At 38.1% G+C, this 27,387-nt stretch overlaps 1 protein-coding gene across 1 annotated transcript; it reads left to right on the top strand.

Moving 5' to 3' along the window:
- Positions 1-566: 566 nt before the first annotated feature.
- Positions 567-27,387, top strand: sall3a (spalt-like transcription factor 3a). Its single transcript, XM_062987961.1, has 4 exons — positions 567-706; positions 22,468-25,605; positions 25,714-26,051; positions 26,772-27,387. Exons 1-4 carry the CDS (start codon positions 625-627, stop codon positions 27,201-27,203), a joined length of 3,990 nt encoding a protein of 1,329 aa, XP_062844031.1. The 5' UTR covers positions 567-624; the 3' UTR covers positions 27,204-27,387.

Genomic DNA, 27,387 nt, shown 5'->3' with positions numbered 1-27,387 from the left:
CATCATGAAAACGCGTATTTTGATTAGAACAAAATACGCCAAATTTGCGGCGCGATGCGTGGACTGTAATGCAAGCAAATCAATTGCAAGACTTTCCAGGAGAAAAAGGGAAAACAAGCTGCTGACCTTCCTGTGCTGAATACCCCCCCCCCCCCCCCCCCTCCCTGGACTGCTGGGCGTTAATACTGGATTTGTGAGGGAGCAGGAGGAGGAGCAGGAGGATAGAGAGTCCAGAGAGAGAGAAAAGAGAGGAAATAGAAGGATAGAGATAGAGAGAGAAAGACAGAGAGACAGATAGTTTGAGGGTAAAGCGGCTAATTGCCCAGTCCGTCCCTCATTTCCATATCCGGCTGGAGCTCGGCCAATCCCCCCTCACGCAGCGCCGTTAATCGCGATGCATTATTCACTATCATAATTATATACCGGACTCCTGCGCGCAAAGACGCGCACCCGCAACGCCGCTTCATTTTTTGTCATATTTCCTCCCAGGCCTGTTCGCTGAACACTTTTTGGGAGAAGGGGGGACGCGTTTGTCATATTTTCTATTTCTACCCCGAAGCCGATGCGCGTACAAAAAGAGGGAGCGGGCGGCAGCGCATCATCCTCATCCTCCCCATCTTCATCATGTCCCGACGGAAACAGGCCAAGCCGCAGCATCTCAAATCGGACGAGGAGGCGGCAGCACTCGGGCTGGAATCAGAAAATGGTGAGTGTGGATAATATGCATGACTTTTTCTTCCTGGTTTAATTCAGTTTGATTTGAATGGTGTAAAAGTTGCGCAAACTGAGACGCAACTTGAAAGTTAAAAGCAAGATTTAAAACTTTTCTGAATTATAACTTTTGATGCTGAATACGAGAGAAGGGAAGAGCATTTTTTGACTTAAGCTGCACTGACCGCAGGTCTTAGGTCAGTATGAATTCAAGTGCCTCTTGTTTGTGTGTGCATTTATTATTACATTCTAAGCCATACAAGATGTACACGTTTAAAACAAATCGGACTGACAGCATTGAGTCTGTATTAGTATTTTGTTAATGTTTATATGCATAATTGGATGCAGAAGCTTTATTAATTTTCTTTTTGATTTGCTTTTAGTTAATTACAAGTACATATTTAATGTAATAATGCGTCTTTAAATTTAACAGGGCACACATAATTCTTATAATCGTAACTTACCTTCCAGATCATTTCTACATTTCATTTTGATTGATTTATTTATTAGTTTATTTTCTGTATTATTTTTTCTTGACGTTTTGTCGCATTCTCTCATATTCAGCGTTTGCGCATTTCTCTGAGTTATGACTGTTCCCTGTATTACGCTCTTATGATAAAATGAAAATATTATAATGTTGACTTGTAATTCTTTATACATTAAGTATATACTGAGTACAGTCAAGCTCTCTAAACGTAAACAATGTGTATTTTTATGTAAAAATGTGATGTTAGAAAATTCAGACGGTCATACTTTATCAACTCCGTAAATGCAAGACACGCTCATAAAGTTCGTTTTGCTTTGCTTGGAGTTAAACTGCGTTTATAAATATCTGTCCCCAAAAGATTTACACGTAATTAATATGTCAGAAATATAATATGTATTTTCATTTTATTATTACATACGTATTACTTATAAATCGCAAGTGTCCACTTGTAGTTGCGCAAACTGGCTATAAAGTTGCGTGTTTCCTGCACGGCGACTGCAGCAGTTCTCCACCCAAATACAATTTCAAAAAGTCTGATTTTGAATTAAAATAATTCCTTTGTAATAAAATTTTAACACATATTTCATGCATTCACACAAAAACACAAACATCTCCTTTATGCGTATTTCTGATATATTCACTGTAATTTATAAATAGTGTATTTAACAAAGTGCAGCACAGAAACACATTTTATTTTAAACTTTCTATACATTAAAATCTTACTTATTATATATTTTTAAGCTTCATGTAGTGTGAAGTTCAGAAAGCCGAGTATAGAACCCCAAAGTGCCAAATTCTTCCACACTCGAGTCCTTGTTTCCTCCCAGATGTCCATTGTGCTGCTGAGTAAAGTAGCCTATTGCATATTCCTGACTTGATTAAGCCCAAAGCCATGCTTGTTTTTGTTATGGAAATGTGTGTTTTTCTTCTTTTACTTCACATACCACATTTACTTTCACATTTTAGCTGTAAGACTTTGTATTATCTACCCAGTCTGATCTGTCCTGTGTAAAACTGAGCTGAATATACTGTATTATTTTATTGAATATACTATATTAATCATAATGGATAGAAAGTTTGATGAATTATTGGAATTGGAATATTAATAAAATATGTTTGGACATAAGAAGGATATTAAAGTCATAATTTTGGAACAATTTTAGATGATTAGGTTGGATTTCTCTTTGTGGCTTGCATATATATATATATATATATATATATATATATACATATATATATATATATATATATATTGTGTGTGTTTGCATATTATTAACATACATAATAAATAAACCATAGAAAAACATGTTGCTGGCAATATGTTTAACACAACTGAGACTACAGCACTGCGGTTTTGGTCTCTGGATCCCAGTGGTGGATGTTTGTGCTTTCCAGTCCTTTAGATTTGATTGTTATTACTGTTTGTTTATTATACTGTAATTATCGTTTATTATTATGTAATTATTATTCTATTTTGTTGTGTGAGTATTTAACGTCAACATTTATTTTAAGTCATTTGCTTTATTTTATTATTTAATTTTATATTTTCTTACTTTACACGGTGTGTGTGGAGAGAGTGTGTGTGTGTATGAGTGTATAAGACAGTCCACTTATTAGGTATTTGTATTTATTATGTCCCTTATTAGGTATTTTTAATCACTACATACATTCACATTAATTATTATTAATAATTTCAACACACATATGTGTGATTATGAAGTGTTTGGCCACCTCAGATGTTCAGTGCCCTCTCAGTAACAAACCTCGAACAAAACATGAGAAAAGAGGTTCAGAATGTGAGAAATGTTTCACTTCTCGTGTTGTTACCAGAACAGAGAAATCATATGGGAAGCTCTTAACAGACTGACACTCTCAGGTCGTCCACTGACCGTCCGGACCACTGCAGTGGGCAGTGCTGGGCTATCGGTGGTGTTATTGATCCTCGAGAAATTCAGATACGCTTTGTCTCACTAGTCACAGCATTAGACGCCCTACAAGATGCTTGTGTTCTAAATGATGAGTTCTATAAGCATAACAATTCTTTATATACGATTTTTATTATTCTAATTTCACAAAATGAGTATTAAATACACGTTCATATATAAGTCATACATTGTTATTATTCATTTGATTCACTTGATTCTGCATTACAATACAGTACAATTACATTACAATGCTATACAATACTATACAAAAGTATACATTGTAAATAATCAGAACACATTTTATTGCTCATGGCACTGAAGGTCCTACAGTATTCATTTAAACTGACTGAATATGAATAATAATTCTAAATCTAAAAAATCTGTCAAAGCACATTCATTATGATTCTGATTCTGATAAATTATTGCACACTAATTATACTAATCACTCTGATTCTTAAAAAAGCATGTTTATAACCCTGTGTGTATTAGTCCTACAGTATACAGCACATTGACACTCATAACATTGAATTTTAATAGATTATTGATTTGAATTATTATTTGGGCCGAGTACAAGAAGCCTAATCATTTATATTTATACAGATTCACATTGTTCTACATTTTCTGACTTTGTAAATGTTTATAGATTCACACTTTTCTATTCAAACACATTTTAATTTTGATTCAGTATTGATTCCAGATTCTGCTCTCAGTAAATCAGATCACTTGTTGAGCACGGCAAGTCTTAAAATATACAGTATATTGATTCTAATTCTGATTTAAATCCGCTTGCAAAGCTGGACTTACTGTGGATCTTTGATAATTCCAATTAAATTATTTATATATATTTATATATATTATTTATATTATATATTGACCAATAATTCTTTAAAAAAGAACTTGTTGCTTTATTCTGCCACCATATAAAATTATACTGATTTGGATTTGTATGACCTCCTAAATAATCAGATTTATGATACTTTCATAATTTATAATAAATAAAACAGAATGATTTAAAATGAATCAGATTTTAATAAAGTATTGATTAGTAGCAGTCAGTCTGCTTTATAAAAACACATAAATAAATAAGAAATCAAACTATGTGATGGTCCTATAGCACTGGCCGTCCAACAAATTTAATTGATCCAAATTCTTACTAAATGTTTATAAGTTCATTGAAAATGCAAATAGATTCTATAGCACACACACACACACATGCACAGATTTTTCACATATGAACACTTGAAATATTAAATCTACATGTTAAACCCATGGACATAAGATTAGCACTGTAATATCACTCTACACGTTTGCTTATTAGCTTGTACGTCTGCACTGTAGCCGCTGCTGCAGGACAGTCGTGATCGGCACACGGCGTCACAACCTGACCCGGCTCGGGTCTGCGGGTCGTTCACATCACAGCGTTAAACAGAGTGCACAGAGTGTCACCTATTGTACCGAAACACTATACATAAGCATCGATTCATTTTACTGAGGTCAGTAACCTAATGACGTGGTGTGTTACTCAGTTATCAAGAGCGTAGCAGGGTTCGGTGGTGGAGCCGAGGCCTGGTCGTACCAGCATGGCGCTGTTGCTGAGGTCATGCAGATATTGTTTGTTGTAGGGCCCTCAACTATAGCTTCAATTATTATTATTATTATTATTTGTCACAACACTTTTGCTCAAACCCATTTGACCTGTTTATTATTATTATTATTATTATTATTATTATTATTATTATTATTTCACCCTTTTTGTCCATTTGGTTTCATAATTATATGAAGCTCCAGTATTATAAAATCAATATTTTTAATCTCCTATTAGTTTAGATCAGAAATCTTTTATTTTCTTTCTTTTCTTTATTATATTTCCACAGTTTTATTGTTTTTATTTGCTGAATGATCAGCAGACTTTCTAATTGAGAATCTCGTGCCTATAGGCTTATTTACATTCCATTCAGCCTAACAATAGTGTGATCAGTGTCACGGTAGGTCCAGCAGCACCCGGGAATACCAGACATGAGGCAAGAGTGCACCCTGGATCGCAGGGCATCACATTGGGCGCAAAAATCATGACAAGCCTTGTTTCACATGTTCTCTCCCACCTCCCAAAAACATGCTGAATGTGGCTGCTCTAAATTGCCCCAGGTGTAAATAAGTGAGTGAATGTGTGATGCCGTGTTGGATGTCCAGGGTACGTTCGTACTATGTGACCAACATTCCTGAGTGGCCCTGGATCCACAAGTTAATAAAGTGAATAAAAAATGACACATATTACTAATAATGTTTAATAAGAACCCCAGCACATATAACTGTGTTAAGAACAGAAATATATCGATGCACGAGTATAATTAAAATATCAGTGCAGGCTTATTTCATTGCACTAATGAAGTCATTGATAATGGACCTACTGTTTGCCAATGCATTAAAATTAAAATGACAAATTTGTAGATTTACATTTTAAATAATGACATATTTTTTCATGACTGTGACAGGCCCGGCTATCGTGATATGTAACATCATACACGGGCAGTAATTTATAATTCATCATGACGTGTTAGTGGGAAATGAATAGCGAATTACATCTACAGTCCCGATTCAGCCGCTCATCCTTCACTGTTAATAGTCTGCAGTGTTTGTTTATTATACCAGCGAGTGGAATTTATTCAGCATATCAGATTTCATTCGGTGCATGTATGTTTAATTAAGTAAATATTGCAGTCGTATTGCAGAAGGAATAAAAAAGTGAACACAGCAGTGAACTATAAAGAATAGATACTACTAGAAGTATGAAAGACGTACACTTGAAGATGTATTCTGTTTTTTGAAGCGGCACATTTGTACAAAGAGCCAGACTGTCCACAAACTTATAGTTCTAGAGTCCGTCTTGCTCTTCTGATCAGGTAAAACTGTTTTATCAGGACTGTATAATATACACAGATCAGAAACACGAGACCTAAAATGTGCAATCATGTAAGAGGTGCAGATCATGGAGTCTTGAGGGTATCACCCCATCAACAAGCAAAGCAACAATTCAGGACTTTGGTTTCTGTTCAGTATTTTAGATGGATTCATTATTACTAGACTATTATTAGACTAAACTGTTTTATATTTTATATACACTATATGAACAAAGGTATTGGGACACGTAACAATAAGCTTGGCGAACATCATATTCCAAAACCATGGGCACAAGTATAGTGTTGGCTATACACACCCACTTTGCGGAGGTCACAGGCTACTCTGTTCTTGAATTGTGTCTGTAGGAATTTGTGTCCATGTGTTGAGAGCATCCGTGAGGTCAGGCATTAATGCCCCACAGTTGATGTGCTTTAAAAGTTAAGGTCAAGCCACTGAGATCAGGTCCTTTCACATCAAACTCATTAAGCCATGTCTTTATTAATATTACTTTGTGCCGACTGTTTAAGGAAGGCCCTCTTTTCCAGTCTGATCATGCCCTGTGCACTAAGCTGATAAATTAAGTCCTTCCTTCGGGATAAATTAAGTGTTTGTCTATCTGTCTGTCTGTGTGTCTGTCAATCATTTTTGTGCACCTATCAGCAAGGAGTGATGATGAAGCACCTGAACTATTAATAGTTAGAATAATTACTAGAGGTGTCTATATACTTATGGCCATATAGTGTATATGTAAATATATAGCATATAATAGCATTATAGGATTATAGTGGGACATCCAACACACACTGGACATGCACGCCACCTACTGAGGGTATTAAACCAGGGTTTTTTTGGAACCTGTAATGCTCCATGCTGGGGTATGAACAGTATACTGAACCCGAGGCCTAACTGAAAAACCAGTGTGACACAGTACTGTTACTTATACAGTCCCAACAGAGCCGCTTTTTCTTTAAAGCTTTGTTGAAATTAGTTTTTACATTTACAGAAGCTGATGTCTTTAAGAAAGCACATTTGTGAAGCATGTTGCGTAACATGTATATAGTGGATTCATCACAGTATTATTAGTAGTATTACACACACTGGGAGCTAAAGGTCTGATCCATCTGCTGTAAGTTGAGGATAAAACTTAAGAAAATCGGACCTTTGGTGCGAAGGAGCTGACACGGTCAATTTCACGAATGCGAGTACTTGCGTTTCAGTTGCACCAAATTCCAGAAACGTCTACAGCTCGTCTTTTTTAAAGATTCTACTTTGTTAACTCAAAATATGTTGATCATGGTTTGTGATGGAAAAACGTCATATAGGATTGGATAGAAATGCAACATAGAGGCATGTTTACTAGTTTAGTTAACAGTTCAGTTTACAGTAAACATCTCCTGAAACACCATTCAGGACCAGTGAATCATTAAACCAGTGATGCAGTTTGATACTGCATTAATGTACATATCATTTACACTACATTTACATTTTCGGCATTTAGCAGATGCTTTTCTCCAAAACGACTTACAGAACTGTGACAGTATATTGTCCAAGCAATTGAGGGTTAAGGGCCTTGCTCAGGGGACAAACAGTGGCAACCTGGCAGTGTTGGGGCTTGAACCAGCGACCTTTGGGTTACTAGTCCAGTACCGACACGACACAGAAATCACTCCACGATTCCGGATACATTATGAAGGTGAATCAGATTGTGAAGGGTGTTTGAGCATCTGTGCACATCTGCTTTTGCATTCTTACCACAGAACATTTACATTACATTACATACAGCATGTTTTCCTATTAAGCAACATGGAAGCCAAGAACCCAAAGCCAAATTCTCCATTACATAAGGTCCTTTAATACACTAGGTGGCAAAGCTTTTTAGCATCATTAGATGACCCAACTAAGGACTAACTGTCCAGCCGTTCTCATATTGTTTCTCTTACAGGCCGTATAGAGCTGATTTTCTTGTCACTGCAACGATTTCATGTCCAAGCTGTGGTCATTTGTGTTTAAAAAGAACACCCAGTAATACTGTGCATTATTACTGAGGAAGAACCTTCATTTCATTACATGTTTACTCATTACACTACACGAGAGCATACAACAGAGGACACGGGGCATTTCCTACGATACTGAAACACCACAGTGAACGAGATTCCTAAAGAAGATGGTGTAGGACTTTAGGATACAGAGCTCTCAGTGTATATTTCAATGCAAATATGTATTATTACACATGTATTACATGTACATCCTACAGAACCACATGTATTAAGAAGATGAATCAGGTTGTTTTGGGTGTTTTAGTACGGTAGACTTGATGTGAAGTTCAGTACTAAAGAAGCTCCTTACTAAAACCATCATTGGTGTTTTTTTTTATACTAAAAGAATTAATTTATAATTAATTTCATATGATTATTTGTGCATATGTACACTAATACTAAATACATAATAAAATATTAGACTTTTAAACAGATTATTTAATATCAGATCCATAATCCATGATTCATAACTATGAAGAAGTTGTAGCCTAGTGGTTAAGGTACTGGACTTCTGATACTCACTGGTTTAAGCCCCACCACTGCCAGGTTGCTCCTGTTGGGCCCTTGAGCAAGGCTCTTAACCCTCAATTGCTTAGACAATGTACTGTAACACTACTTTAGGTCTCTTTAGATAAAGGCGTCTGCTAAATGCTGAAAATGAAAATGGTTTTTTAAACCAGTGACACAGTGTGTTAATGAGCTAAGACCCGCCATTAGAGTCAGGAAACCGAGGCCTGGTTGTGTAATCCGTCGTCACATTTGTGTTTCTGCTTCTTCTGTACCTTTAAGTCACAGATATTTTAAGGAATGAATGTTCAGATTGTTGTTTTTTGTCAGCATCTAATATTTTAGGCTTGAATCAAGACCCTGATTCCAAAAAGTTGGAAACATAGAGCCATTCTCAGACAGGCTTGCATGATATTTTCCATCCAGACGTTATGAATTATTATTATTTCCTCTCCTTCGCCTTTATTGTAACTATGCAGTGAGAATCTAAGGTACTTTATTGTCCCATGTTTGTGCCGTGGTTCATGTTTGGAACCTGTGCTATAGGCCCACGTTGTGAAATTTGTGGAAACACAGTTTATATAATGAATGAAGGAAGTTAAATAGTAGAATTTCTACTTTCCGTTAGATTATAAATCATTTTGTATTATGATTCTGATTATTTTAGTAAGTACACGTAATCTGATGTACTGAACTATATGAAAAACAGAGATCTACGGAACATAGATCACAAAACCAGGACCAGTTACCTCAATAACACACTGCATTAATAATATAAAATCAGTTTAAATGTGGGTTTATAAAAGCAGTTTAAATATGTATGTACACACATATGCTCTAAACCAATTCACTGTTAGTGTATGTAAATCACAAGCCTGCATCCTGGGTCTGTGATCTATGCTCTATTTCCATCATTTTTACACAGTCCTGCTCAGTACTGGGGGAAACGCGAAACAAACTAATGACTTACCGTAATCTGATGACTTTTTCCTGTAACTAAGTAAGCTAATGGATTACAGATTTTTTTTGTAATCACATCACACTTACTGGATTCCTTTACTTGAGTTACTTGTGAAGCTACACATTATGCATAATGTTTATATTATTGCTCAAGCTTCATGTTTAGAAAACTGGTCAGTTGCTTTTAATGCAAGAATGACTGGCTGTCATACTTGAAATGTAAAGTGTGATTCACATACAGCGATTGCAATTAAGTACAGCTGCCGACTTCTCTGTGCCCATAGAAACATGTCTAGTTTGACTACTTCTATTACATATACAATATATGGAACAGTTGTCTTTTTGTCATGAGGAAAAACAATACACTGCATTACCTTTATAGTGATTATATATAACTATAGGTGACTAATAAATAGGTGTTCATATAAGTAGGTCTGGTTTGACTGCAAGTACTTGATGATGTTGAGACTTTTATTTATTTATTTATTAAATTTTTTTTTTTTGCATGGTAGCCTGGCTTGCTTGACTAAACTGAAACCAATAGAAATGCTGTGATGAGACCTGTGCTTAGAAAGTGGTCAGTGGGGTCAGTTTTTATTAAAGTTCCACTTTATGGAATAATATCAAATAATTTATCATAACTATACAATATTACATGTTACACCACTGCAATAAAGATCATGAATGTTTTTTGTACAGACATGACTGATCTCATCCAGGTCGAAAAGAATCACAAATGCTGTATAACCTATATACATACCCAAAATGACCAGAAGTATTAAGACATCTGCTAATTATCCAAGTGTTCAGGTATTTTAGCCACACCCACCATTAAGAATTGTTTGGTGTGAAGAACCTTCAGTGGCCGGCACAGAAACCTGACCTCAACTCTAATCTTCACTAATTCACTACAACAAATTGGCGTTCTCATCCAAAAACGCTGTTTTGTTGTAGTAGGTACAAATTCCCAGATCTAGAGTTTTAAATCTTCTTGGAAGGCTTTCCCAGAAAAGTAGAGGCTTTTATAGCCACGGACAGGGTGTCGACTCCACAGTTTTGGAATGGATGTCCAAAAATCTCATGATTAGATGTCCACATGTTTTTGGATATTAATTGTATATTCAGATTTTGTATTTATCATATGTTATTAGATAAGGACATGATTAGTGCTGAAGTAATTTGCCTATAGAGTGTGTGTATATATATATATATATATATATATATATATATATATATACAGAGAGAGAGAGAGAGAGAGAGAGAGAGAGAGAGAGAGAGAGAGAGAGAGATGATGAAACATACTGTTTTTTTATTTCTTTTTTTATTTTAGGTGGTGCATGTCGGGTTTGGGGAATTACAAACTAAATGCTAGGTGGCTAATATAAACAATGCATTCCTTTGGCGTCAAAAAAACTCAAATCTCGGCATTTAGAACTTTGTGTATCTTAATGTTCAGAATTTTATTTGCAGACTTTTTTTTATTTAATTCCCTGTTGAGGATGTTTGGACGTTTGATCCACCCAGACATAGGCAATCATGTCTTTATGTAAATGCTTGAATAGCACATAACACCGCTGGGGATTCAAACCCTGGATTCCAGCGGTAGGCGGCTAGCATAATTGTACCGTTGTGTCACCCAATCGGCTTTGGATATTTGGGCTCATTTTTACTTAATATAACAACACTTGGATGTAGATTGACCTATCAGAAATCTGTTTTTAAAAGATGTTTCTAATACGCATTAGTGTAGAGTGCAGCAACATGGGTTCCAGAGACCAGGGTTCAAACCTTGCTTTAAACGACTGTCTGTTAGGAGTTTTACAGATTTAGTTTTACATACTGTGTCCATATGGGCTTCATCAGGGTGCTCCAGTTTTCTCCTACCTAAGTAATGTAGTAATGTAGTGGCATAAAATATAAACCTTGCAGCTGATCGATTGGCTTCTTCAAACTGCCCCTAAGTGTGTGTGAAGAGAGTGTGTGTGTGAAGTTGCATTGTGATGAACTGGCACCCTGTCCTGTTTTGATCCCCACAGCCTGACCAGGATGAAGCAGTTAATGTAATAATAATAATAATAATAATAATAATAATAATAATAATAATAATAATTAATAATAATAATAATAATAATAATAATAATAATAATAATAATAAAATGTGTAGTGCATGGAAGTCTTTTATTTTAATTATATATATATATATATACTGTATATATTTGTTACCTATTTAGCTGCATATTTGTAGCCGTTTTTTTTCTTCAAATAATCAGGATCAGCGTTTTATGAAGTTTAAGGCCATATTTAACCTATTTATATGCTGTTTACATAAAACACATATTTTTTTACAGTGTTAGTTTGCATTGCACATACTAACATATTTTCAAATGCAATTTATGTCATTATTTGTTTTTTATATTGTACAGAAAAATGTACAAGCAAGTAAAGCTGCCAAATCTCCGTCCGGCTCTGCTTTCAACTGTGTCAGCGACCCAGTGACAGAGTGTGTTATATAGTTACAGACAGTTTAACTATTTAATATCTTCCTAATTGTCATATTTGCAACTCTATTAGTAGTACTGCTAAATGTAATGACATATACATATAAATATAGAAGGAAATCATTAAAGCAGTATGTTTGCCCGAGCTTTAATGCCCCCCTCTAAGCCCACATTCCCCCGGCGGTATTTAAACACCGCTGACCTCTCTTTTGTTTGCCTGGCTTTTTGACGTTGTTGTCAAACCTCAGCTAATAAGACCCTCATTGTAAAAAAAGTGCAAGCTCATGCCGTGCCAGCCAGGAATCACAACTCACCCCCTCATACACCCCCCCCCCCCTCCCCACCCAGGGTGGTGCTTTAATAGCATGTGCTGATTTAACCTTTGCCTGGGCGGCTCTGCCAGGGGCGCCCGCTGCATGTCAGGCTCATAATAGAATTAGTGCATGTATGCCGTTGACCTTGGTGGGCCTTCTCGAAAGTGTTAACAGTGACGTCCTTTCATCTCCAGCGCTGCTTCCGCCTGGGATCAGACACCCCCCCCCCCCTTCCCCCCCCCCCCCCCACACACACACACTTCCCTCTTCCACGGGGCCTGAGGGTCCTCGGAACACACACATGCACACACTCTCAAGCATGCAAACACACATTTAGACACACACACACACACACACAAACACACACACACATTTGACTGCTCTTCATTAATCCTAGTTTAAATTTTAAACAACATAATTTTTAAACAGCATACATTTTTTTTTATTGAATTATAATTTATTTTTTATTATATTTTAATTAAGTTATAATAATTTAATTTATTAAATTAATTCATTTTAAATTATTATAATTTAATTTATAAATTTTTATAAGATTTTTACATTTTGTATAGATTTATAACAACTTTAATGCCTTTATTTTTATACCTAATTTATTATAATAATGATTTTTTTTATTATTGGTATTAATTAATTAATTGATTATAATTTTTTGCTAAGACCTTGTTAGACCTCATTAACCAATAAAATATTGGAGACAGGACAGAAAAAATTAAAATATATATTTATTTATTAATTATTCTTATTCTTTTTATTCTTCTTCTTATTATTATTTTAAAACTTTTTTCCTGAATTTAGTTTCGTTTTTTAGTGTTGCTACATTAGATGCTTTATAAAAAAAAGTGTAATAAATTTTAATTTTCAGTTCTGGTATTGTGTGGTAATTATTGTAGTATTAGTCTTGAACAGAAATACATACACGCAAGTAAATCGCATGCAAATCGTGTTTCAAATTGTTCGTTTTTGAGGTTTTTCTCACTGATGATGGCACCTTGACCACCCACACCAGAAGAAAAAAATCCTGCTTCTCCAGTCTGCTCGGTTTTTAACTGCCCTCGTCTCCTAATTACAGCCGAGTGCAGATAAACGTGATTCCTGAATTAAGGACAACCATAGTGGAGTCATACAAAGTAGCATCAGTGAAGCTGGTATCTCTGAACAAACTAATTGTTCATGTTTTGGCTGAGGCGCATCTGCGTACCACCACAAAGCGCCTTCTGTTCCTACGGGTACAGAGCGCCTACTGTACCACCAGGGCAGAGGTTGGAAAAACCATCTCCTTCTTTCTCTCCATTATCTGTCGTCTTGTTTCTTTCTTTTACACACTAGGGCCTTTAGTATTTACTCAGAGTCAGAATGTAAGTTTAATATTTTTTCAAACACAAGATACAGTATATATATGTTAAAGAAGTAAAGGATCCCTGGCTCTAAAGGGAAAATGTAAAAACTGATTTTTTGTTTTAACACTTTATCTATCTAGTTGTCATCGTAACTTTTTAAAGATAAGCAGCCAAACACTGAAAACACCTTGTGTCTCTCACACTTAGCTTGCAGTTTCTTTGAAAACCTGTTTTCCTTTTTTATTGAATCATGTAAAAATGAATAGCTGCATTTTTCTGTTTCTTATTTTAACAGTGTATCTAACATTTAAATCCTTCTAGTGGATGATGCTTAGCTAAAAAATACTCTGCATCTTTTTTTTATTCTTATTGTATCTCATACACACTTTAGATGTTCATTTACGATGCAGTGCTGACTCTGAGTGAATTTTACTTAAATAAGTACCAAGGAAAAAACGCTAAGCAGTCAAGAGAGAGAGAGTTTTGTTAATACAGTCCTGAAAGTAAAAAAAAAGAAAAAGAAAAAGAATGAATAAAGACGTAGTGGAAAGAAAGTGTTGTTTGGTAAGGAATTTTTGAAGAGCAGCAGGCATCCTTGTTGCATTCCTGGATCTTGCTCCGTCACTCTTACGTGAACGTGAGATATAAACAAAACAAGCAAACAAACAGCAAAAAAGCTGTGTGTATGTGGTGTATGTGATATAGTCTATGTGGTGTATGTGATACAGTCTATGTGATGTATGTGATATAGTCTATGTGGTGTATGTGATATAGTGTATGTGATATGTGTGTGTGAGTGTGGTGTCAGTGCTGTGTGTGTGTGGTGTCAGTGCTGTGTGTGTGTGGTGTCATTGCTGTATGTGTGTGATGCTTGTCTATGAAGTGTATCAGATGTGTGTGTATGTAATATATCTGTGTGTGAATGTGGTGTATATGGTGTATGTAGTATATTTGTATGTAATATATGTATGTACTATATGGTGGATGTGGACGTGGTTTATGTATATATGTAATGTATGTGGCTTATGTGGATGTGGTGTATATGGTGTATGGCGATGTAGTGGGTGCATTTTTGGGGATGTGGTTTATGTGGATGTGAAGTTTATGTGGTGTATGTACTGGATGAGGTTTAAGTGTATGTACTGTATGTGGTGTGTGTGTGTGTGTGGTGTGTGTATATGTACTGTATGTAGTAGATGTGGTTTATGTGTATGTACTGTATGTGTATGTACTGGATGTAGTGGATGTGGTTTAAGTTTATGTGGTGGATGTGTGTGGTGCATGTACAGTATATGTACTGTATGTGGTTTAAGTTTATGTGGTGGATGTGGTGTGTATGTGATGTGTGTCTATGTGTTTTATGGAGTAGATATGGTTTATGTGTATGCGGTGTATGTGTATGTACTGTATGTAGTGGATGTGGTTTAGGTTTATGTGGTGTGTGTGTATGTACTGTATGTAGTGGATGTGGTTTAGGTTTATGTGGTGTTTGTGTATGTACTGTATGTAGTGGATGTGGTTTATGTGTATGCGGTGTATGTGTATGTACTGTATGTAGTGGATGTGGTTTAGGTTTATGTGGTGTGTGTATGTACTGTATGTAGTGGATGTGGTTTAGGTTTATGTGGTGTGTGTGTATGTACTGTATGTAGTGGATGTGGTTTAGGTTTATGTGGTGTGTGTGTATGTACTGTATGTAGTGGATGTGGTTTATGTGTATGCGGTGTATGTGTATGTACTGTATGTAGTGGATGTGGTTTAGGTTTATGTGGTGTGTGTATGTACTGTATGTAGTGGATGTGGTTTAGGTTTATGTGGTGTGTGTGTATGTACTGTATGTAGTGGATGTGGTTTAGGTTTATGTGGTGTGTGTGTATGTACTGTATGTAGTGGATGTGGTTTAGGTTTATGTGGTGTGTGTATGTACTGTATGTAGTGGATGTGGTTTAGGTTTATGTGGTGTGTGTATGTACTGTATGTAGTGGATGTGGTTTAGGTTTATGTGGTGTGTGTGTATGTACTGTATGTAGTGGATGTGGTTTAGGTTTATGTGGTGTGTGTGTATGTACTGTATGTAGTGGATGTGGTTTAGGTTTATGTGGTGTGTGTATGTACTGTATGTAGTGGATGTGGTTTAGGTTTATGTGGTGTGTGTGTATGTACTGTATGTAGTGGATGTGGTTTAGATTTATGTGGTGTGTGTGTATGTACTGTATGTAGTGGATGTGGTTTAGGTTTATGTGGTGTGTGTGTATGTACTGTATGTAGTGGATGTGGTTTAGGTTTATGTGGTGTGTGTGTACGTACTGTATGTAGTGGATGTGGTTTAGGTTTATGTGGTGTTTGTGTATGTACTGTATGTAGTGGATGTGGTTTAGGTTTATGTGGTATTTGTGTATGTACTGTATGTAGTGGATGTGGTTTAGGTTTATGTGGTGTGTGTGTATGTACTGTATGTAGTGGATGTGGTTTAGGTTTATGTGGTGTTTGTGTATGTACTGTATGTAGTGGATGTGGTTTAGGTTTATGTGGTGTTTGTGTATGTACTGTATGTAGTGGATGTGGTTTAGGTTTGTGTGTGTATGTACTGTATGTAGTGGATGTGGTTTAGGTTTATGTGGTGTGTGTGTACGTACTGTATGTAGTGGATGTGGTTTAGGTTTATGTGGTGTGTGTGTATGTACTGTATGTAGTGGATGTGGTTTAGGTTTGTGTGTGTATGTAGTGGATGTGGTTTAGGTTTATGTGGTGTGTGTGTATGTACTGTATGTAGTGGATGTGGTTTAGGTTTATGTGGTGTGTGTTTATGTACTGTATGTAGTGGATGTGGTTTAGGTTTATGTGGTGTGTGTGTATGTACTGTATGTAGTGGATGTGGTTTAGGTTTGTGTGTGTGTATGTACTGTATGTAGTGGATGTGGTTTAGGTTTATGTGGTGTGTGTGTATGTACTGTATGTAGTGGATGTGGTTTAGGTTTATGTGGTGTGTGTGTGTACGTACTGTATGTAGTGGATGTGGTTTAGGTTTATGTGGTGTGTGTGTATGTACTGTATGTAGTGGATGTGGTTTAGGTTTATGTGGTGTGTGTGTGTATGTACTGTATGTAGTGGATGTGGTTTAGGTTTATGTGGTGTGTGTGTATGTACTGTATGTAGTGGATGTGGTTTAGGTTTATGTGGTGTATGTGTATGTACTGTATGTAGTGGATGTGGTTTATGTGTATGCGGTGTATGTGTATGTACTGTATGTAGTGGATGTGGTTTAGGTTTATGTGGTGTGTGTGTGTATGTACTGTATGTAGTGGATGTGGTTTAGGTTTATGTGGTGTGTGTGTATGTACTGTATGTAGTGGATGTGGTTTAGGTTTATGTGGTGTATGTGTATGTACTGTATGTAGTGGATGTGGTTTAGGTTTATGTGGTGTGTGTGTATGTACTGTATGTAGTGGATGTGGTTTAGGTTTATTTGGTGTGTGTGTATGTACTGTATGTAGTGGATGTGGTTTAGGTTTATGTGGTGTGTGTGTATGTACTGTATGTAGTGGATGTGGTTTATGTGTATGCGGTGTATGTACTGTATAAAGTGGATGTGGTTTAGGTTTATGTGGTGTGTGTGTATGTACTGTATGTAGTGGATGTGGTTTAGGTTTATGTGGTGTGTGTGTATGTACTGTATGTAGTGGATGTGGTTCAGGTTTATGTGGTGTGTGTGTATGTACTGTATGTAGTGGATGTGGTTTAGGTTTATGTGGTGTGTGTGTATGTACTGTATGTAGTGGATGTGGTTTATGTGTATGCGGTGTATGTGTATGTACTGTATGTAGTGGATGTGGTTTAGGTTTATGTGGTGTGTGTGTATGTACTGTATGTAGTGGATGTGGTTTAGGTTTATGTGGTGTGTGTGTATGTACTGTATGTAGTGGATGTGGTTTAGGTTTATGTTGTGTGTGTGTATGTACTGTATGTAGTGGATGTGGTTTAGGTTTATGTGGTGTGTGTGTATGTACTGTATGTAGTGGATGTGGTTTAGGTTTATGTGGTGTGTGTGTATGTACTGTATGTAGTGGATGTGGTTTATGTGTATGCGGTGTATGTGTATGTACTGTATGTAGTGGATGTGGTTTATGTGTATGCGGTGTATGTGTATGTACTGTATGTAGTGGATGTGGTTTAGGTTTATGTGGTGTATGTGTATGTACTGTATGTAGTGGATGTGGTTTAGGTTTATGTGGTGTATGTGTATGTACTGTATGTAGTGGATGTGGTTTAGGTTTATGTGGTGTGTGTGTATGTACTGTATGTAGTGGATGTGGTTTAGGTTTATGTGGTGTGTGTGTATGTACTGTATGTAGTGGATGTGGTTTAGGTTTATGTGGTGTGTGTGTATGTACTGTATGTAGTGGATGTGGTTTAGGTTTATGTGGTGTATGTGTATGTACTGTATGTAGTAGATATGGTTTATGTGTATGCGGTGTATGTGTATGTACTGTATGTAGTGGATGTGGTTTAGGTTTATGTGGTGTGTGTGTATGTACTGTATGTAGTGGATGTGGTTTAGGTTTATGTGGTGTGTGTGTATGTACTGTATGTAGTAGATATGGTTTATGTGTATGCGGTGTATGTGTATGTACTGTATGTAGTGGATGTGGTTTAGGTTTATGTGGTGTGTGTGTATGTACTGTATGTAGTGGATGTGGTTTAGGTTTATGTGGTGTGTGTGTATGTACTGTATGTAGTGGATGTGGTTTAGGTTTATGTGGTGTGTGTGTATGTACTGTATGTAGTGGATGTGGTTTAGGTTTATGTGGTGTGTGTGTATTTACTGTATGTAGTAGATGTGGTTTAGGTTTGTGTGGTGTGTGTGTATGTACTGTATGTAGTGGATGTGGTTTAGGTTTGTGTGGTGTGTGTGTATGTACTGTATGTAGTGGATGTGGTTTAGGTTTATGTGGTGTGTGTGTATTTACTGTATGTAGTAGATGTGGTGTGTATGGTGTATTGGGATGCAGTGGACGTGGTTTATGTGTATATATTGTATGGGGATGTAGTGGATGTGATTTATGTGTAAGTGATGTTTATGTACTGTATGTAGTGTGTATGGTGTATAAGGATGCAGTGGATATGGTTTATGTTTATGGTGTTTATATAGTGTGTGTGAATGTTAGACAGATGAGTCTGGTCTGTCCTGGGTTGTGTGTATTAAAGATGATAAAGAAGCAGTGTGATGTAATCACTTTGAACTTTTCGTCCTTTTCTAAAGAACTCAAAGAGCCGATCTGATATTGTATGTCGGATTAGTGGTTTCACTTAACAGGCCAAAACTCACACACCGAGATAACCAGCCCAAACTTACAATCAACCTATTGATTCCACCCCACTTTAGCTTTAGATTTGAGGAAAGTCAGACTCTTAAGGGGATAAGAGGACCTTGGATTGTTTCCAAATGCCTTCTCTTGTGCCTTGGTGGAATAAACACACATACACACACACACACACACACACACACACAAACACTACTTAATAGAATGATGCTATGTTGGTTGCCATGGTGATCTAGATGGTCGATTTCCTGCTTACTATATAAACTTTTGAATTCATATGTTTTGCAATAAATCAAGTATATAAAGAAAATTATATTTTTCCAACTCTGCAGCAACAGTTTAGGGAAGGTCCTTTCCTGTTCCTGTATGACTGTGCCCATGTGCATAAAGCAAGCTAGATAAAGACATGCAGAAAAGCTCTTTTTAAAGAAACTCCACTGTCCTGCACCTAATCTCAGACCCACTATACATTGTTGTAATAAACCCAGTAATACAAATGCTGTTTGAAATACTTCTGTGGGAATTTGTGCCCATTTAGTCAAAGTCTTGTGCGAGGCTTTCTCAAAAGAGTGGCAGTTGTTACAGCTGAAAAACTACATATATAAAAAATACCATATACATATATATTTGAAGAGAGTCTGACCTTTCACCCTTTAATTATGGAAATAAGCTGCACTCACTCTTGGTGTCGAAATTCAGGGATCAATATTCCTGATTCAGAATTTATTATCATGCAGCGGCTTTGTGAGCTTCTTTATTTCTTTATATTTCTTTATATAATTTTAATAAAAAAAAAACAACAACTGTTGTTAATGCTGTTGGTCAGTGATCAGAATGTGAAGGTTGTTCATTATTCACCATGTGATTAAAAGTTTAAGATCAGGATGGACAGATTGCTCCAGTTATTTTTTTATTTTTTGTAACTCTGTGAATTCTTGTACATTTCTCTGATGTAGGTGGGTGGGCTTTACTTAATAATGCTGCATTTAAACTAGTTACCCATTTAGATTTTATATAGTTACTGCATTTATTTAATAAAGTGTCATTTACCTCAGGATGATGCTGCATAAGTGACATGTATTGTTACAGATAATTAAGGCATACTGTTACACATACTTTCTCGTTAGACTAATCTTCTCACTACACGCTTAATGTCAACGAATGATCAGCGTAATGAAAGAAAAAAGCAGTCAATACAGTTTCCCATGTAACACAGTACAGAGACACTGAAACAGATAAACAACGATCATCACAACACACTAGCAACACACCAGCAACACACTAGCAACACACCAGCACCGCTCAGGTCCTGATCTTATTCAGATACATGATCATGATCAGGGAGGACGGGACTGGCGGTTTGATTCAGCATATGTAGGAATTGTTGAGCGAGCTCACCTTGCACCGCCACCACCGCCGCTCCCGCTGCACATGACAGCTATATGAAGAGGAAATGGCTTTTAACAACTGTAACCGAACATATGTAACTAATCACAAGCAGAACTGCTCCTCCAGAGCCGTGTAATTTACTCTCACAGAGCAGAGGAGCAGAGCAGACGGCGCATGATGAAAGGCATGACAGAGAGAGGAACAAAAAAATAAATAAAAAATGTCGGGAAGCACAGCCATTGATGAGAATTACTCTGATTAACAGAGTGAATGAATAAATGAATAAATAAATAAAATTAAATAAAAAGAAGGAAAGATAAAAAGGGCAAAACCAATAAATAGTGAAAATAAAAAAGCAAAAAAAGAAAAGAAGAAAAAAAAATTAAGAAAAAAAGTTTGTTAGCTGTTATTAACAAAAATACCACTACAAAGAACTACAATAAATAAATATATAAATAAATTAAATAAAAGAGAAGGAAACAAACACAATAAAAAGTTAAAGTAAAAAGGAAAAGAAAAAAGGGAGATTTAGGGAAGGACAGCCATTGATGACAATTACTCAGATTAATAAAATAAATAAATAAATAAATAAATAAATAAATAAATAAATAAATAAATAAATAAATAAATAAAACAAAATGAAAAGAAAAAAAGAAAAAATGAGCAAAACCAATAAATAGTGAAAATGAAAAAGCAAAAAAAAAAAAAAAAAAAAAAGAAAAGAAGAAAAAAAAAGAAGAAGTAAAGTTTGTTATATGTTACAAACAAAAGTACCACTACAAAGAACTACAATAAATACATATATAAAAACAGGACAGAAGGGAAGAAAAAATAAAAAAGGGAAAGGAAGATTTTTTTGGGGGGGAAAGAAAAAAAGGAGCGAAACCAATAAAAAGTGAAAGTAAACAAAGAAAAGAAAAAAAAGAAAAGATGTAGGGAAGGACAGCCATTGGTGACAATTACTCAGGTTAACAGAATAAATAAATAAATAAATAAATAAATAAATAAATAAATAAATAAATACAAAAGAAGGAAAGAAAAAATATAAAGAATAAAAATACCAATAAATAGTGAAAATAAAAAAGCAAATAAAAAAATTAAATAAAGAAAAAACAGTTTGTTAGATGTTACTAACATAAGTACCACTACAAAGAGCTACAATAAATAAATAAATAGATAAATAAATAAATGCATAAATAAATAAATAATAACAGTTATAAAATGGGCTCACATTCAACAACAACCACAATGTATTACAATATAATCATTCATATATTCATTTACTCATTGTCTGTTTTACCAAAGCTTTCCTGGTCAGGTATGCGGTGGGTCCGATTCATTGGGTGAATGGCAGAAAACACCCTAAACAGGTCACCAGTCCATCACAGAGCAAACAATATAATCTATAAATAAATTAAATAAAGAAAGTGTTTTTTTTATTTATTTTACAATGGAGCTCATGATGATATGGAGATTTTTCGAACATGCTTTAATCTTAAAGAGGAGAAACAGCCAAAGCTTCTGTCAGACAGAATTTATTACACTGATGAGTGGATGGACTTTTGCATTTCATCCAGCTGACAGATTCAACCTTCAGCAGAGGTTGCATGTTCTCCCGGCAATGCTAAATGAACCCGGCTCAGGCATTTGAAATTCAGGTGGAAATGAGGTGGTTTGATAGCAGAGGGGAATCCTAATGGGACCATCAAAGACCTGATTTGTACTCAACAAGCGAGGCAGCCGTGAATTGTCTGAAAATATCGGAAATCAATAGCTTGTATGGAATTTCATTAAGCGGCAGTATCCACAATTGATAGGCTCTCATAATTTGATGGATTGCTTTAAGAAAATTATTAGCTGGCTCTATAGAGAGGAGTAGAATGCACAAAACCTGGCGAGCTGGGATGATTTGTTCAGAATGGAAAAAAAAGAATATTGATTTTACTCATGGCGAGTGGAGGAAAAAAAAATAAAGGTTAAATCTTTGTAGAGGTGTTGTGCTGAAAAATTGTGCACATTATGTATTCATTTATTCTCTTCTCTGCCCTCTCTCCTTTCTTCAGTCTCGGGTGAGATCCTGGATGACGCCGACAGTGGCAACGAGAGCCGCAGTGGCAGCGAGGAGACCCACGTTTGTGACAAGTGCTGCGCCGAGTTCTTCAAGTGGTTCGATTTCTGCGAGCATCTGAAGAGCTGCACCAAGAACCCGCTGGTGCTCATTATCAGAGAAAACGATGTCACACCGGACCCAGGACACGAGTACCCAACTGAGCCTTCGCCCGTACCTAGCTGTTTGAGCGAGCCCGAAGACAGCGAGGAGGCGGTCGAGGGGCGCCAGACGCCGACCGACCCGGACGATGGGGCCGAAATGACCCTGGAGCAGGCAGCCGCCCTGGACAAAGACGATGAGTCCATGGAAGTGGAAATGTCACCTGAGAAAGCGATGGATCCTGAAGATTTAGACGTATCACCAGAACCGGATGTTTCCCTACCTCAGCTTGACACACCCCAGCCGCCTGGGACAGGCTACAGGATGCCCAGCACAAATGTCACTTTGGAAACGTTACATGGAACACGTGTGGCAGTTGCACAGTTTTCACAAACTTTCAGAGGCGCGCTAGCCGGTAGCATGTCCACCATGGCTATTCCGATGATCCTGGACCAGCTGATGGCTTTGCAGCAACAACAGATCCACCAACTCCAGTTGATAGAACAGATCCGTAGCCAGGTGGCACTAATGAACAGGCAGAACCCTGCACAGGCAGCTCTTAGCCATCATGTCCACCACGGTACGAGCGCTGGCTCGCAGGCTACATCCTCCTCCGGCCTTCCCACAATCCCCAGCCAGCTCCAGTTGCACGGTTTCATTACACCACCCGTCCACCAGCTCCCTATCAGAGTCCCACCCACTTTAAGCAGTCAAGGCCCGACCTCGTTGTCATCTGCTCTGAAGGTGAGCCACTCCCACGCCTCACACACAGGTAGCCACCTGTCCAGTTCTGTAATGAGCAGCAACACCACAACAAAGTCCTCATATCCGCTATCAAGCTGTAGTGTAGTTCCGTCCTTGTTACCGCTGACTTCGGTCACTAGCAGTAGCAGCAACAATAGCAGCAATGGCAGTGGGACTGCCGTTAGTAGCTGCATCTCCCTCACGAGAAACACCTCAAGTCCTCCGACACTGACCCACGGAAGCCTCTTGAGCTCACCTTCCAACCTTCCCTTAATGCCCCCTAGTTGTTCAAGTAGTGTCATCTTTCCGAACCCGCTGGCCAGTATTGCAGCCACAGCCAACGCACTTGATCCTCTATCAGCCCTGATGAAGCACCACAAAGGAAAGCCTCCAAACGTATCCGTATTTGACACCAAGCCTAGCTCAGAAGACCCCTTCTTCAAACATAAATGCAGGTTCTGTGCTAAAGTATTTGGGAGCGACAGCGCCCTGCAAATACACCTCCGCTCACATACCGGCGAAAGGCCTTTCAAGTGCAACATTTGCGGTAATCGATTCTCCACAAAGGGAAACCTGAAGGTCCATTTTCAGAGACATAAAGAAAAATATCCACACATTCCAATGAACCCTTACCCAGTGCCTGAGTACCTGGACAACGTGCCAACCACCTCCGGTATTCCTTATGGCATGTCGCTGCCTCCAGAGAAGCCGGTCACAACATGGCTGGACAGCAAGCCTGTTCTATCGACCACCCCAACCTCTTTGGGGCTGCAGCTTCCCCCGACCCTACCCAGCATGATAGGGGGGTATGGAGATTCGCCTAGTCTTACCCCCTTAAGCAGGTCGCCTCCGAGACCCTCACCGCCTTCAAGTGAGTGCGCATCTCTTTCACCAAATGTTTTCAGTACTGAATCAAGCACAACCCTCACTTTAGCGTCTCCACAGCCCACCATGCAGAGTGACGCTCCCCCAGTTTTGAGGCCAGAGGAGATTCATTTGCCACCCAACTGCACCACAAGACCTGTGGAAACCAGCATGTCATCGACTAATGTGAACCAGGTTGTATTGTCCGTCACAACCACTACCACCAGCACCACCAATACTCAGATAACAGACCCGATCACCTCTCCAGTCTCAGCCTCTCAATCTTCCCTCCCAATGATCTCAGATCAGTTCAAGGCCAAGTTTCCCTTCGGCGGCCTTCTGGACTCTATGCAAACATCAGAGACCTCGAAATTGCAGCAACTGGTGGAGAACATCGACAAAAAAATGACAGATCCCAACCAGTGTGTCATCTGCCACCGTGTGCTCAGCTGCCAGAGCGCCCTCAAGATGCACTACCGTATCCACACCGGCGAGAGACCCTTCAAATGTAAAATATGCGGCCGCGCTTTCACCACTAAAGGCAACCTAAAAACGCATTTTGGGGTCCACAGGTCCAAGCCCCCTTTACGTGTACAGCACTCGTGTCCTATTTGTCAAAAGAAGTTTACTAACGCTGTGGTGTTGCAGCAGCACATCCGCATGCACATGGGGGGTCAGATTCCGAACACGCCCCTGCCTGAAAGTTTTCAAGACATGGACACGGATTTTTCCTTCGATGGTAAGAGCATAGACAACATGAGCAACTATGATGATGAATTAATTGATGAGATGGAGAAGGCCCTTGAGGATGAACCAGATATCAAAGATGATGTGGATCCATCCAAACCACCGCTTTCGTATGGAGGCATGTCTCCAAGCACGTCTCCCCCTATCCCAGTCATCTCCAGCATCGCTGCTTTAGAAAACCAAATGAAGTCGATAGACTCGACGATTAATATGACCCGCGTCTTCAGCTTGAAGCCCTCCGAGAATGGGAGTGGACTCATTGGAGAAAGTGTAGACGTGTTTACCAATGACGCCTCCTCTGCTATGGAAGATTTAGAGAATCAGAGTGTTGGAAGTCCAGGTCTGTCCGAATCTTCAGACTCCATGCAGGCTCTCTCTCCTGCTCCTAGTCAGCCTGAAATCCATTGCTCCAGGTCTCAGGGTCTGATCAACAACATCAATGGCACTGCAGCTGAAGATGCCCAGGACTCCAATGCACCACCAGCGACTGTGAAGTCGGAAAAGTCTGAAACGCCATCTCCTGGCTCTGTACCAACCGAGCATGTTGGAGTGCTAGACCTGACTGCTGGCCAGCCACCCAGACCTTATTTTAAAGAGGAGAATCAGTTCAGCATGCTGTTCCTGGGAAGAGACCGAGGTAGGCATCGTTTTTTTATTATTATTTCTTTAAAGCCACCACAGCAATGATAAGAATAAAAGATAAGAAACATAACATTTATAATACATCCTGTTTTCTCTGGTTTAGTCCTAAGTGCTCCAAACTTGATGACCTCAGCGCCAAGCCTGATCAAACTAGAGATGAATGGCCACAGCAAGCCACTGTCCCTAAGCGAGGGTTCTCATTTTCCCATGAGTCTTCAGGTACCTGCTGCTACGCCTCAGACGACAATGAGTCCCGGTCTTAACCCGATGCTGGCGCCACCTCCGCCACGCCGGACCCCCAAGCAGCACAACTGCCATTGCTGTGGAAAAAACTTCTCCTCGGCCAGCGCCCTGCAGATCCACGAGCGGACACACACAGGAGAGAAACCTTTCGCCTGCTCCATCTGTGGAAGAGCCTTCACCACAAAGGGCAACCTGAAGGTATAGCATATTATAAATATAATTATATAGAAAAATAATAATCAATGTAATTATATAATACTGATGAAACAGGTTATGATTTTAATGTATAAAAATAGTAACTTTATAAACATTTAAATATGGCTTTTTATTTATATAATTTTGTAACTTTTTTAGTCTGTCAAATAAACCTAAATGTAAAGCTGGTTAGCATTTATAGCTGTACAATAGTTAAATAATTATTTTTAGCTTTATAGCTGTGACTATTATTATTTTTTCTCTTATAGAATATTGTTAAAAATTATTTAAATCTAAACAATTAAAAGAACAGGATGAAATTAGTAGACCTATTAGGTGGTTGGATACTTGGATTATATCTGACCATCTAAGACTAATATGGATAGAGTTTGGGCTTCCTTTCTGGCCTTAGCATGTGACCATTGTTGGATGTATTTTTAATAAGTGCAGTCAATAAGGCCTATTTAAATGGGCACAGAGAATCAATAGTTCTTGAAATTATGGTCAACCAATCACTAACAAAGAAGCAAAGGCTGTAGGGTTACATTAGGTCATTTGGCTAGCATTTTTAGAAAACACACACAAAACCTTAGTAGGTATAAAAATATTAAAATGTTTAGTAAACTAACTGCCCAATGAATGATTTAACCCAAAATAAGTGTATTTAATGAATAAATATTTATATATGCATGAACTAACCTCCCTTACGTTCTCTGGTGCCAGGTTCACATGGGAACCCATATGTGGAACAACGCTCCGGCCAGGCGGGGGCGCCGACTGTCGGTGGAGAACCCCATGGCTTTGCTGGGCGGCGACGCTATGAAATTTAGCGAAATGTTCCAGAAAGACCTGGCGGTACGAGCGATGAACGTGGACCCGGGCTTTTGGAACCAGTACGCCGCGGCCATCACGAACGGCCTGGCCATGAAGAATAACGAGATCTCGGTCATTCAGAATGGCGGCATCCCTCCACTGCCTGTTAGTCTGGGAGGGGGCAGCATCCCGTCGCTAGGTGGCATGTCGGGGGGGATGGAGAGGGCACGCACGGGAAGCAGTCCTCCCATGAGCGGACTGGAAAAGACCAGCCTGGGGGTGGGAAGCGGACGCCCTTTTTCTAGGTTCATGGAGGACAACAAGGAGATAGGAATCAATTAAGGCGCCTGTTTTGGGAAAGACTGCAGTAATGACTGGGTTCGAGTGTTGAGTTTGGTTCCTTATGTACTATATTATGTACAGCTGAAGTTTGATATTCTGTTTGGTTTTGGATCTCTAGTATTCAGTATTGAGTAGAAGTATTTCCCATCCTTCATTCACCTATGAAGATAAAAAAATAAATAAA

This window comes from Trichomycterus rosablanca, chromosome 25, assembly GCF_030014385.1.
Source record: "Trichomycterus rosablanca isolate fTriRos1 chromosome 25, fTriRos1.hap1, whole genome shotgun sequence".
NCBI lineage: Eukaryota > Metazoa > Chordata > Actinopteri > Siluriformes > Trichomycteridae > Trichomycterus > Trichomycterus rosablanca.
This window is presented reverse-complemented; position numbering and strand designations above follow the sequence as displayed.